General features: G+C 40.9%; 1 gene segment (V, D, J or C); it reads left to right on the forward strand.

The window, feature by feature from the left end:
• The first annotated feature begins 7,653 nt into the window (after positions 1–7,653).
• Positions 7,654–8,497, forward strand: LOC126958586 (immunoglobulin heavy variable 3-23-like). The segment is given in 2 exon segments: positions 7,654–7,874; positions 7,978–8,497. Coding segments are annotated over 2 exon segments (483 nt in total).
• Positions 8,498–13,455: the final 4,958 nt, after the last annotated feature.

The following is a 13,455-nucleotide window of genomic DNA, read 5'->3' on the forward strand; positions in this document are numbered from 1 at the left end:
GTGATAGATGTCAGAGAGCTGTGCTGGGTTCCTGGTCCAGGTGCTCCCTGATGTTGGTGGTATCGGAGGTGTGTTATCAGGATGGAAATACCGTTTATGGATATGTACATAAGAAAACATGATTTTCCTTGGTTCTCTTAGATGACATAAAGAAGCAAGAGTGCAGCCTGCAAACAATTGTAATTTCCTACTTTACACCAAGTTCATAATTTCTTGTAAACTTTGGTTTCTGTCCAAGTACAGAGATATTGATTAGAGTGAGTTTGCTTCTTTCCACACACTCACCTTCACCTCCCCCAGATAAAGAACAACCTGTCCGCACTCTGAGTCTGAGGGAGGAGCTGTTCCTGTACAACTAAGGGCCTGCAGAGACCCCCATGTGCAGCTGTGCAGTCAGATGTTTCCTCATGTAGGGAGACCTCCACTGCCTGTGATTGCTGCTTAGGTCTAATTGTGGATTCGGGATTACGACACACTTTAGGCTATCACAGGACAATCTGATTCTGAAAAATCGCCATTATCATAGATTGAGCTAACAACCCAATGCCCATTCTTCTGTCAGCACTTTGTCTTTCTTATTTGGTTGAAAGTTTGAAGAAAAAATGTGACCATATACTTGTCTCATTCTAACTTCAGAATCTGCTATTTGCACTTGGGGACCCACAAATTGCAAAACAGGGAGCTCCTCATTCTCATCCACACAGGGAGCTCCTCATTCTCATCCACACAGGGAGCTCCTCCTTCTCATCCACACAGGGAGTTCTTCATTTTCATCAAAAGGTGCTTATTTGTGAATTTCAGCATGTTGTTCAGAACCTGTGCATGCCGACAACTATGATTCCCGGTGCACTCCTGGCCTGGTGAAGCCCTCACAGACCCTCTCCCCCACCTATGCCATGCCTGCATTCTCCATCACAACCAGTGCTTCCTGCTAGAGCTGCATCATCAGCCCCCCAGGGAAGGGACTGGAGTGAATCAGGTGCACAGGTCATGAGGGAGTGCACAATTCCAACCCACTCCTCAAGAGTCCAGTCACCATCTCCAGATCCACATCCAAAAAACAGTTTTTCCTACAGCTGAGCTCCCTGAGCAACGTGTACACAACCATGGATTTTTACACAAAAGACACAACGAGGGGAAAACATTGTGAGCCCAGACAAATCTCCCTGCAGGGAAGCTCGGGAACAGCAGGAGACGCTCAGGACACCAGGGGGCGCTCAGGACACACATCAAGGCAGATGCAATCGGGGGAAAAGGTGCTGGAGATGGGGTTTGGCATCACCATCATATTTCACCACTGGACACCCTCCACTATGTTTGTTCTCATGTACGTGATTATTTGTATTATTAGAAAATGGCATTTATAGAAATATATAACCATATGTAGGTGCATCGAGTCGTCCTCTCCATGTAATGTGGACCTTATCCATTAAGACTCTGAGTCCCTGTATTTATTTGAGCTCCTCATAAATTATGGTCAATTATGTAGGATCTCTTTTACTTCTTTCTCCCTTTTTCCCTCCTCCTCTCTCACTCACAAACTCTCTCTCTCTCTCACACACACTCACACACACACACAGAAAGAGAATTCTATAACTTCAACTACCTGATGTATTGAAGACAATTGATTAAACTTCAGCTTTTCCAGTTTAGCTGCTGTTCATATTGCTGTAAGAATAAGAACATTGTGTTTCTCAGCTGTGTACTTCTCTAAGATGAGTAGCAGCTTTTAAAATAATACCCAGATACTGAAAGCAATCCAAATATCAATCAGAAGCTGAATCAGTAAACAAATTGTGGTAAATTCATTCACTGGAAAAACACCCACTGTTACAATCAGGTACTGCTGGATACGCTCAACAGCGAGGGTAAATTCACAAGTACATATGATGAGTAACATAAGACAAACAAATATAAGCCCATACGTATTATTCCACTTTTATAAACTCTATAAAATGAAAACTAATGTTACATAAAGAAAAGCAGTAGTTGACTCTGAACGTGGTGTGAGAAGGGAAGGTGGAGGAAGCAGGAGTTATATGAAAACGAGGAAATTTTGAGGGTAGCTGATTTTTTTCTGTGTTGAGAAAGGTAATGGTTATGTCACTATTTTCAAATTGTACACGTTATGGGATGGCTATTATTTGCTAATTTTACCTCATTAAAATATTACAAATTTAAACACATATAATTTGGTAGAAAATCAGTTAGACAGATGAATAAAATAAGTGAGAAATGGAAAAAAGAAAATCACAGAACAAAGGCATTAAGGACTTCACTCAACAAACTAAAGAAATTTTAAATTTCTCAACACTGAATTAAAGATTTAATTAAATATATATGAGAAATCAAAGAATCCGGAATATACACGTGAATAAACCCTATGACTACCTATATTTTTAGGGAAAAACTAGAATACAACAAAATAATGTCATGATTTCATAACATAAAGGGGGTTAATCAACTACACCAGGCATGTCCAGCTCTGTCCTGGAGTTCACTGAGGGAACAGGTGTGTCCTGTGGTTAGGAATCGTGGCACCAAGCTCACAGCATCAGTTCTAGTTGAAAGAATGCAAAGGCCAAGAGATCTCAACTCAAATGTAGTGTGGATTTCACATCCAGGGGTGCCACCCATTCCCCCATGTAAATATGGAAAGATTAATTACCTCTTGATGTGTCTGCCAAGATTAGTGCTCGTATCTCAGGAATGTCCAAAATGACTAAATACAGCAAGAAAGGAGACTGGCTCACGGTTCCTATAGTGGCTTGGTAGTGGAGGCAAAGTGAGGGTTCTCACAGAAAGGAGTTTGTGGAACTTGAACATCCAAATGGCATAAAATGAGGGAGTTCCCATGATTCCTAACTAGATGATTCATCTCGTGTGAGAAAGAAAAGAGATGATGCAGGAATGAGCCTTAACTTATCAACAGTCAGGCTCAAAACAATAGTCTGATGATTTATTCTATGCAGCAACTACAAAAATCATGAGTATGGGTTGACCAGGTCTACAAAAAAATGAGAAGACTGTTTAAAAGAATAAGCAAATAATAATGAAAAGGAAAAACGAGGAGAACGAGGTGAAAGACACGGTGCAGGGGATTAGACAAGGGTCCTGTCCCAATGTCTTGTGTGGAGACTTTTGACTCTCTAAAATCATCTGCTTATTCTGAATGTCTTAGGCGAGCTGTCTGCTCCAAAACATCAGAAGCCCAGAGGATTCCTGAGCATACTCACTCTAATATCTTCTAATTGAGTAGCCTTACAATTGTGAAATATCCTTAGTTATTGTTATTATAATTAGAAATAGGCTCTCACTCTGTTGTACAGGTTGGAGCGCAGTGGCACAATCATAGCTCACTGTATCCTTGAACTCCTGGCTCACACAATCCTTCTGTCTCAGCTTCCTGAGTAGCTATGACAAGAGGGGTACACCACCACAACCAGATGATTTAAAAAAAATCTTTCATAAAAATGGGGTCTCCAACAGAGCGAGACTCTGTCTCAGAAAAAAAAGAAAAAGAAAAAGAAATGGAGTCACTGTGTTGCCCAGCCTGGTCTTGAACTCCTAGTCTCATATGATTTGCCTGGTTTCGCTTCTCAAAGCAGTGGAATTATAGGCATGAGCCACCACGTCTGGTCTGAACTGATTCTTTAAGCACAAAATATCAACACAAGAATTGATTCCCTAAATTTTTTCTGCGGAGTTTTGGTCAGTAGTGCCTGATAAGATTTATTGCAATATGTTTCAACAGCAGATTGTTTTTCCTAATGTTTCCTCTGGTATACATAATTCCATGGCTGAAGATCACAAAACACTGTTAAAAGATGACATAAGAAGGCCACCTTAAACTTTTGGTGATTGAAGTGAGTATAATACAAAAATTACGTTCAATATTGTGTAACACATGCACGCAACAGGACGGAGGTGAGCAATGAGGGTCAAATTTTTCAATGTATGAATCCTACAGCTTCAGAGTCATAGAGTAGTAACTGATGTGTCCTAAGGGAGGGACAAGAGTGCCATAGTGCTAGTGGGATAACTCTTGGCCAAGAGAGTTTTCATATTTTAGCTGGGCGCAGTGGCTCACGCCTGTAATTGCAGCACTGGAAGGCCTAGGCGGGTGGATCACGAGGTCAGGAGATTGAGACCATCCTGGCTAATATGGTGAAACCCCATCTCTACTAAAAATACACACACACACACAAAAATAGATGGATGTGGCGGCGGGCGCCTGTAGTCCCAGCTACTTGGGAGGCTGAGGCAGGAGAATGGTGTGAACCCGGGAGGCTGAGCTTGCAGTGATCAGAGATCCCGCCACTGCACTCCAGCCTGGGCAACAGAGTGAGACTCCATCTTAAAAAATAGAGAGAGAAAGACAGAGTGAGAGAGAGAGAGAGAGAGTTCATATTTTATTAGAAGTTTTTGTATTTTTTACTTAAAGATGCCATTTTTCAACATATCCAGAATATTGTGAGTGGGGTTGATTCTGTACGATATGAACAATGGCAATGCCTTCTATGTTTAGATAATATTACAAACCAGGTTAAGACTGCGTGTTTCATGTAATGATGCACCTGAATATTATTCTAGCTTCCATACTAGTGCTTTGTTATTCTCTTAGTTTGCATTTGGTTTCAAATTTACATGTCAGGTCTCTAGAATGTAGGAATTTATTTAAGGGTGTCTTTTCTTGTTGTTCATTTTGATGGAGTTTCCAGAAAATTTAAGTAGAGCAAATAAAATATGCTCTGCCTGCAGCATGTTTTAGAATTCTGCACTACTGTAGAGCATCTGTATTTAATCCTGGTCTTTGGTTAATTGACAAACTCTAGTAAGTGTAATGACTTCTGCCTTATGGGCTGATTTTACATCAGGTGGAGGAATATATCCCAAATGAAAGTTTGTACTGGTAATATAAATTATTACTTAATAACCACCACATGTATTATTTAGGGGTTACTCATCAAGAATTAATGTTAAATCAAGGGTCTCAATGAGAATAGTACTTAATGGATATACAAAATATTTTGCTAATCTAGATAAAATAGATGTGAACACACTCTTAGAATCCGGCAAGGTCTCCTGTCTACCACATTATTAACCACACAGTAACTGACATCACTTGGGGCTTTTTCTAATTATCCAGTTAGTTACTTATTTATCTCAAGGCCTCTGGATTATTATGTGCGACTACTTCAGCAGAAAGTGAAGAAACACAACTTAGGCTGACTAAACAATGAGGAAAATCACAACCTAATGAAACAAGAAGCCTGGATGTGAGCAGGCCCAGGATTGAATAATTTGACAGCTCATGTGCCCAGGAAGTTTCTTTTCTCAATTCTCCACACTGATGCATCCAGAAAGTCACCTTCACCACCGCCCCCCTCCCAGTGACTCCCATCATGCAGTAACACGGTGACAACAGTCCCAAGGGTCACACACATATATATTGACTGGAAAAGGGGCAGAGACAGTTCTGCAATTCTCTTTTCCTGAAGGAAAAGGAACAACTCAGCAGACCGTCTCCCCTGCCTCCATGACTAGAACTGTACCAGGTGCCCAGGTGGACACTCGTCCCTGATGGGGATAATAAGACGCCATTGAAGAGGCTGACAATTTTATCATAGAATTTACTAAAGACTGAGATAAGGGTTTCAAAAACTAATTGAAGTCTGTCCTACTATGTCCACCAGAGACTACAGATCATCCAATGATACCTTCTTTGTCTTTTCTGCTTGACTTTGTCTCTTCACCTTGTTTCATCCTCCAGAGAATCTCTTTCAGCTCCCTCGGGTGCACTCAAGTGTTTTAATTACTGACAATTTCTCAATTGGTGAAAGACATTAGACTAAAGGGTCCATATTCCTAGGTCCATATTTCTTAGTCCACATTCCTAGGAAGGCGTTGTGACCCTGGGTCTGGGTGTGACTTTCTGATTGTTTCTGACCCTCTTCCAGATGAGATGCTGGTCTGTGTGTTCTTGCCCCTTCCCCTAGGGATAGAGTCCTCCTGTTTTCCCTGGGTGTTCCCTCCCGCAGCTCCAGCGTTCTCCATCGGTGTCATCACCTTGCAGATCTGCTGCCCTGCCCTGCAGACTAAGGCTCTGATTCCATAAGAATGACAGGGGAGCTGCTTCTCAATAGATCTTTGGTGGGGATGTCTGTTCTCATCTCAATTCCTGAGGGGTTGAACCAGTGTCCCTAGGATTCTGGTTTCAGTGGTTTTCCTTTCAAGAGTAAATTCTTAGTTCTGTGTGGGAATAAGGGAATTGGGCCTGAATACATTTTAGCAGTGTGGGCTCTTCTTTTCTTCCAGACAGACACTTTGAGAAAGGAAGATTTTTGTGACTGTCCCCTTTCTTGGGGAAAGGATTTCAAGAGGATAGGTTAGCTTTTCAGTATGTGGTCCCTTAAAATTTCACACCACAAAACAACACATTCTATTTCAAGCAATCCAATATATATTTTTATTTTTTATTGGAATAGCCTATATTTAATATTCCAGACTCTGCCTTAGGTAATTTCATACCCTGACTTTGCTCCTGTCTACAAGAACTTGCTTCTTCCTAAACTTCAGCTTTATTGTTTTTTTGAAACTGTAATTATCGGAAGCCTTAAAGAAAATTTGCAAAATTCCATATTCCATGTTTACCTGTTATTGTTGATGCATTTTTAAAATGTATTCATTTCCAAGTTTAATAGCAGATTTTTAAGACCCAGAATAATAAAAAATTCAAATATTATTCAGCTGCTTAATAAAAAACAAATTCTGATAAATTTTGTTTGCTGGAACACTATCCAGAATTTACAATAAGTAAATGTCTGATATATACAACTACGAGGTAAAATATCTAATTATTTATGCTAACTAAAATAAGCCAAACAAATAAGAATATATACTATGTTAGTTCATTTTTATAAATTCTAATAAAATCAAATGAATCTGCAGCAATATAAAGATTTGTAGTTGCCAGGGAAATGGTAGAATAAAGAAAAGGAAAAGTAGGAAGAATATAGAAGAACAAAAGGAAATGTTGAGAATTCTCTTGTCCACCTTGATAAGGATGATGATTACATCATATTTATTAATTGTATACTTTAAATATGTGAAAGTTTATTATCTGTAACTAAAACTTATAAAATTTATTACAAGCAACAAATGGAAACTTAGACAAGGAAGGAGTGACAGAAAGACAGAAAAAAACGTATATTAAATTTGAGAAATACTTAGGAATGTATCTGCCTGAACCGTTGTTCTCACCATATTTTTAGGTGAACGCTAGAATGCAGCAAAGTCACACACGTTCTCAGTACAGGAAATGGGTTCCACAAACCACACTAGGCACATCAACCTCTGTCCTGGAGTTGGTTCAGGGAGTAATTGGGGCCAGTGATGAGGAGCACAGGCCAAGATGCTGGAGCTTACTCATCCCAGATATCAGCTCTTAGACATATACTGAGCATCTGTACATAGAGAAACCATTGGCTCCAACAAAACATAATTTACACAATTATGTAAAAAGAAAATAAGGTGATCTTTCCAAAGTGTTTATCACAGCTTAATTTTATAACAAGACAGCATATTTTCCAAATACCACCATTGAGAGCAAACTTCTGCAAGGCACAGTCATCCTGTCTGGGCCTGTCCTCTCCTCAGGCGTCCCACCCCAGAACTTGCCATATAGTAGGAGACATGCAAATACCGTCCTCCCTCTGCTGATGAAAACCAGCCCAGCCCTGACTCTGCAGCTCTGGGAGAGGAGCCCCAGCCTGGGATAGCCAGGAGTTTCCACTTGGTGACCAGCACTGAACACAGACCACCAACCATGGAGTTTGGGCTGAGCTGGGTTTTCCTTGTTGCTCTTTTAAAAGGTGATTCATGGAGAGCTAGAGAGATTGACTGTGAGGGGACGTGAGTGAGAGAAACAGTGGATTTGTGTGGCAGTTTCTGACCAGGGTGTCTCTGTGTTTGCAGGTGTCCAGTGTGAGGTGCAGCTGGTGGAGTCTGGGGGAGGCTTGGTACAGCCTGGGGGGTCCCTGAGACTCTCCTGTGCAGCCTCCGGATTCACCTCGGGTAACTCTGACTTGATCTGGATCCGCCAGGCTCCAGGGAAGGGTCTGGAGTGGGTCTCATACATTAGTAGTGGTGGTAGCATATACTACTCAGACTCTGTGAAGGGCCGATTCACCATCTCCAGAGACAACGCCAAGAACACGCTGTATCTGCAAATGAGCAGCCTGAGAGTGGAGGACACGGCTGTGTATTACTGTGCAAAAGACACAGTGAGGGGAAGTCATTGTGTGCCCAGACACAAACCTCCCTGCAGGAACGCTGGGGAGAAATCAGCTGCAGGGGGCGCTCAGGAGCCACTGATCAGAGTCAATCCCAGAGGCAGGTGCAATGGAGGCTGATTTCCTGTCAGGATGTGGGACTTCATCTTCTTCCGACAGTTTCTCTAATGAACTTCTCTAATTTTAGGATTCTGTGCTTCCTAATGTCATCTCTACATATTTTCAAAAGATCATTTTAATATGAGGACATAACCTCTCATGCACCAAATGCACAATGATGCTTACAGAGATGAAAAGTTCTCAACCATTGTCACCAGGATCAGAGACCTGAGGAAGCTCACGGGTGCCTGGTGAGTGTCTTCCAATCATGCCCAGGACAGAAACCTCAGGGAGATTCCTGGACTAGAACAGTCTTTAGGGATTCTGATCGCAGCCAATAGCAAGGCTGGGTGAGGGTCAGTGTCATGTAGAAGCTCACAGGTTTCTCGTCTGACCCTTCTCCTGACACTAAATCCAATCAGCGTCAGCACTGACCTGGTGCTCCTTCGCTCCCTATCTATGTTCTTTCTTTGGAGTGTTTGTTCTCCCTTTTTTTATTTGCTTTTCGTGCTTCCTGAAAAAGAAACAGATGGCCTCCGTGGTCTACCATCCAGGGCTCAAGGCATTTTCTTGGAGCTCAGGTAGGGCTCCACCTGTGGCTCCTGCAGCCACGTGGGAGAGGCTGATGGGACTTCCTTCCCTCCCCATTTGCTCAGGACCCTCCACTGTGTTGTGTGTAGACTCATCTGTGAATGCAGTTGGCTGTTAATAGTGAAGGGGATAAACTTATTTTATTAAAATGGGATGAGGATGTGGAATTAACCCTGTTCAAACTGTCAGTCATCTGCTTCAGAAGTAGTGTTAGAAAGAGCTGGTGAAATTTATTAGAATCAAGATGGAGCCACTTGTGTTAAAACCCTAATGAATGAAGCTGGGGAAGGCCATGAAGGAGGGTTCTAACACACATGTTCCTGATAACAAGAACAATCATAAATAGACTCTGCACAGCCACAACCTTGCAAAAAAGCCATCACAACCTTAAAAGAATTACTTCTCCAAGTATATCTGCCCAGCAACTGCTTGTTCAACCTCACACTGATGTTACCTCTATTACTGATCCTTCTAGTCCAGGATAATTGTCTCAAAACAGCTGATGTAACCCTCCTCATTTTTCCTTATTTCTTTATCTTCCTTTACCAACCTGAATGCACCCATACATATTTCCATTGCAGTGCACATCCTAGAATAAATATTATCACATTTTAGAGTCTCTTTCTGCCTGTTATTCAGGGTTGACAAGCTACAGGTGGACATGCCACATTTCTGTGAGACGTAGAGGATGACAGATTTTGGAGATGGCTGGGAATATCCAATGTCCAGAAGATCATCCATCAGTAAGTGCAGGCTGGAAGTCCCAGAGAGAGGCGAAGCTGCCGAATTACCATGGCATTTAATTGTATCCAGTTCTGCTCTGATGGAATCAGGCCCACCCATTTTATCATTGATAATCTACCTGACCTAGAATCAACTGATGACAGTTTTCTAACATATATTAAGTAAAATCAGAAAAAAAATATATATATATATATACACACACATACATACATATATATGACCATTTCTGGCTAATTTTTGTATTTTTAGTGGAGATGGGGTTTCACCATGTTGGTCAGGCTAGTCTCAAACTCCTGACCTCAGATGATCCACCCAACTCAGCCTTTCAGAGTGCTGGGATTACAGGTGTGAGCAACCGCGCCCGGCTAACACCGCATATATTAATTTTGGATTGAATAACTACAAGTCTACCCAACCAAGTGTACCACAAAACTTTCCATTACCCAGAGGCAAGAATCTATGTTCGTAATTTTTTAAGGTGTAAAACTGACCATTTTACAATCAGACGATTATGATTTTGCTAATGAGTTGTAGAAGTTGCATGTATATTGTGGATATTAACACTTTTTCAGATGCATGACTTGAAATTATATTCTCCCATTCTGTCTGTTGGAATTTTTTCCACGCTTTGCCAGCATCTTTTTGTTGTGATGTAGTTTCACTTGTTCAATTCTGCTTTTGTTGTCTGTAACTTTAATTTGAAATACAGGAAATCATTCTTAATATTATTTTCTGGGTGGGGAAATTTTACAATTGAAAGCCATACATTTAACCATATATCCCATTTAGAGTTGATTTTTTGTGTTTATCGTAAACTAAAATTCTTAATTCTTTGCATGTGTAGATCCAGTTTTTCTAACACCCTCTTAGGGAGAGACTTTGATTTATCCATTGTGTATTGTTGGTTTTCAGGCTGAAAATCAGTTCGCCATCTATATATCAGTTTATTTCAGAGCTCTTTCTATATATTATTGCCAATACAATCCTATTTTTATTTATGTATCAAAATGTGCATATCTCTAAATTTCAACATGTTGTTCAGAACCTGTGCATGCCACAGCTGTGTATATCAGTGCACTCTTGGCCTGGCGAAGCCCTCACAAGACCCTCTTCCTCACCTGTGCTGTCTCTGAATTTCCCATCACAACCAGTGCTTCCTGCTGGAGTGGGATCCATCAGCTCCCCAGGGAAGGGACTGGAGCGAATCAGGTGCACAGGTCATGAGGGGAGTGCACATTCCAACCCACTCCTCAAAGTCCAGTCACCATCTCCAGATCCACATCCAAATAAACAGTTTCTCCTACAGCTGAGCTACCTGAGCAACGAGTCCACAACCATGATTTTTATAGAAAAGTGACAGCGAGGGAAAGACGTTGTGAGCCCAGACACAAACCTCCCTGCCGGGAAGCTCAGGAGCAGCACGAGGCGCTGAGGACACCAGGGGGCGCTCAGGACACATCAAGGCAGGTGGAAGAGGGAAAAGGTGCAGGAGATGGGGTTTGGCATCACCATCATATTTCACCACTGGACACCCGCCACTATGTTTATTCTCATGCACGTGATTCTCTGTATTATTAGAAAATGGCATTTATATAAATATATAACCATATGTAGGTGCATCAAGTCGTCCTCTCCATCTTCTGTGGACCTTTTCCAAAAAGAATCTGAGTCCCTGTTTGAGTACCTCATAAGTTATGGTCAATTATGTAGGATCTCTTTCTCTTCTTTCTCTCTTCTTTCCTCCTCTCTCACTCACAAACTCACTCTCACACACAGAATTCTACAACTTCAGTCACGTGATGTGTTGAAGATAATTGGTTAAAGGGCAACTTTTCCAGTTTAGCTCCTGTTCATATTGCTGTAAGAATAAGAACGTTGTTTCTCAGCTGCGTATTTCTCTACGATGAGTATCAGGTTTTAAATAATACCCAGACACTGAAATCAATACAAATATCAATCAGCAGCTTAATCAGTAAACAAATTGTGGTAAATTCATTCACTGGAGAAACACTCACTGTTGCAATAAGGTACAGCTGGATACACTAAACAGCCAGGGTGAATTCACAAGTACGTATGATAAGTAAAATAAGACAAATGAATAAAAGTACATACATACAAGTCCTCTTTTATAAATTCTATAAAATGAAAAGTAATCTAAAGTTACATAAAGAAAACCAGTAGCTGACTCTAGGCGTGGTGTGAGAAGGGAAAGTGTAGGACCCAGAAATTGTAGGAAAATGAGGAAATTTTGAGCATAGTTGATTTTTTCTATGTTGAGAAAAGTAATGGTTATGTCACTATTTGTCAAATTGTACACATCACAGGATGGGTATTATTTGTTAATTTCACCTCATTAAAATATTACAAATTTAAACACGTATAATTTGGTAGAAAATGAGGTAGACAGAGATGAATAAAATATATGATAAATAAAAAAGAAAATAATAGAACGTTGGTTTAAGGACTTCACTCATAAACTGAAGAAATTTAAAATTTATCAACACAGAATTAAAGATTTAGTTAAATACATATATGAAATCAAAGACTCCTGAATATACACATTAATAAACCCTAAGCCTAACTCTATCTTTAGGGAAACACTAGAATACAACAAAATAATGTCATGATTTCATTACGTAACAGGGGTTAATCAAACCACACCAGGCATGTCCAGCTGTGTCCTGGGGTTGGTTCAGGGAACAGGTGTGTCCTGTGGTTAGGAACCATGACACCAAGCTCACCGCATTTGTTCTAGTTGACACCATAAAAAGACCAAGAGATCTCAACTAAACTGTAGTGTGGATGTCACATCTGTGGGTGCCGCACACTCCCCCATGTGAATACAGAAAGGTTAATTACCTCTGGAGGTGTCTGCCGAGAGTAGAGCTGGTATCTCAGGAATGTCCAAAATGGCTTGATGGAGCAAGAAAGGAGACTGGCTCAGGGTTGCTCTAGTGGTTTGGTGGTGGAGGCAGAGTGAGGGTTCTCTCTCACAGAAAGGAGTTTGTGGGGTTTCAACCTCCAGATGGCATCAAATGAGGGAGTTCCTGTGATTCCTAACAAGATTCACCTTGTGTTGGAAAGAAAGGAGGTGACGGAGGAATGAGCATTAAGTTATCAACAGTCAGACATCAAAACAATAGTGTGATGACTTATTCTATGTAGCAACTATAAAAATCGTGAATAAAAAGATCAGTGTCCAATATGGGTGGACAACAAGCAAGTCTACAAAAAAATGTGAAGTCTGCTTATAAGAATAAACAAATAATGAAAAGTAGGCCTGAAATGAGGAGAAAGGGGTGAAAGGCATGGGGCAGGGGATTAGACATGGGTCCTGTTCCAATGTCTTGTGTGGAGTCATTTCACCATCTAAGATCATGCGCTTATTCTGAATGTCTTAGGTCTGCTCCAAAACATCACAAGCACCAGAGGATTCCTGAGGATATTCATTTTAATATCTTCTATTTGAGTAGCCTTACAATTATGTAAAATTCTTAGTTATTGTTATTATAATTAGAGAATAGGGTCTCACTCTATCACACAGGTTGGAGTGCAGTGGCACAATCATAGCTCACTGTAACCTTGAACTCCTGGCTCACATAATCCTTCTGCCTCAACCTCCAGAGTAGCTAAGACTAGATGGATGCACCATCACACACAGCTTATTTTTTTTAATCTTTCATTGAAATGGGGTCTCTCTATGTTGCCCAGGCTGGTCTCAAACACA

This window comes from Macaca thibetana, chromosome 7 (genome assembly GCF_024542745.1).
Source record: "Macaca thibetana thibetana isolate TM-01 chromosome 7, ASM2454274v1, whole genome shotgun sequence".
Taxonomy (NCBI): Eukaryota; Metazoa; Chordata; class Mammalia; order Primates; family Cercopithecidae; genus Macaca; species Macaca thibetana.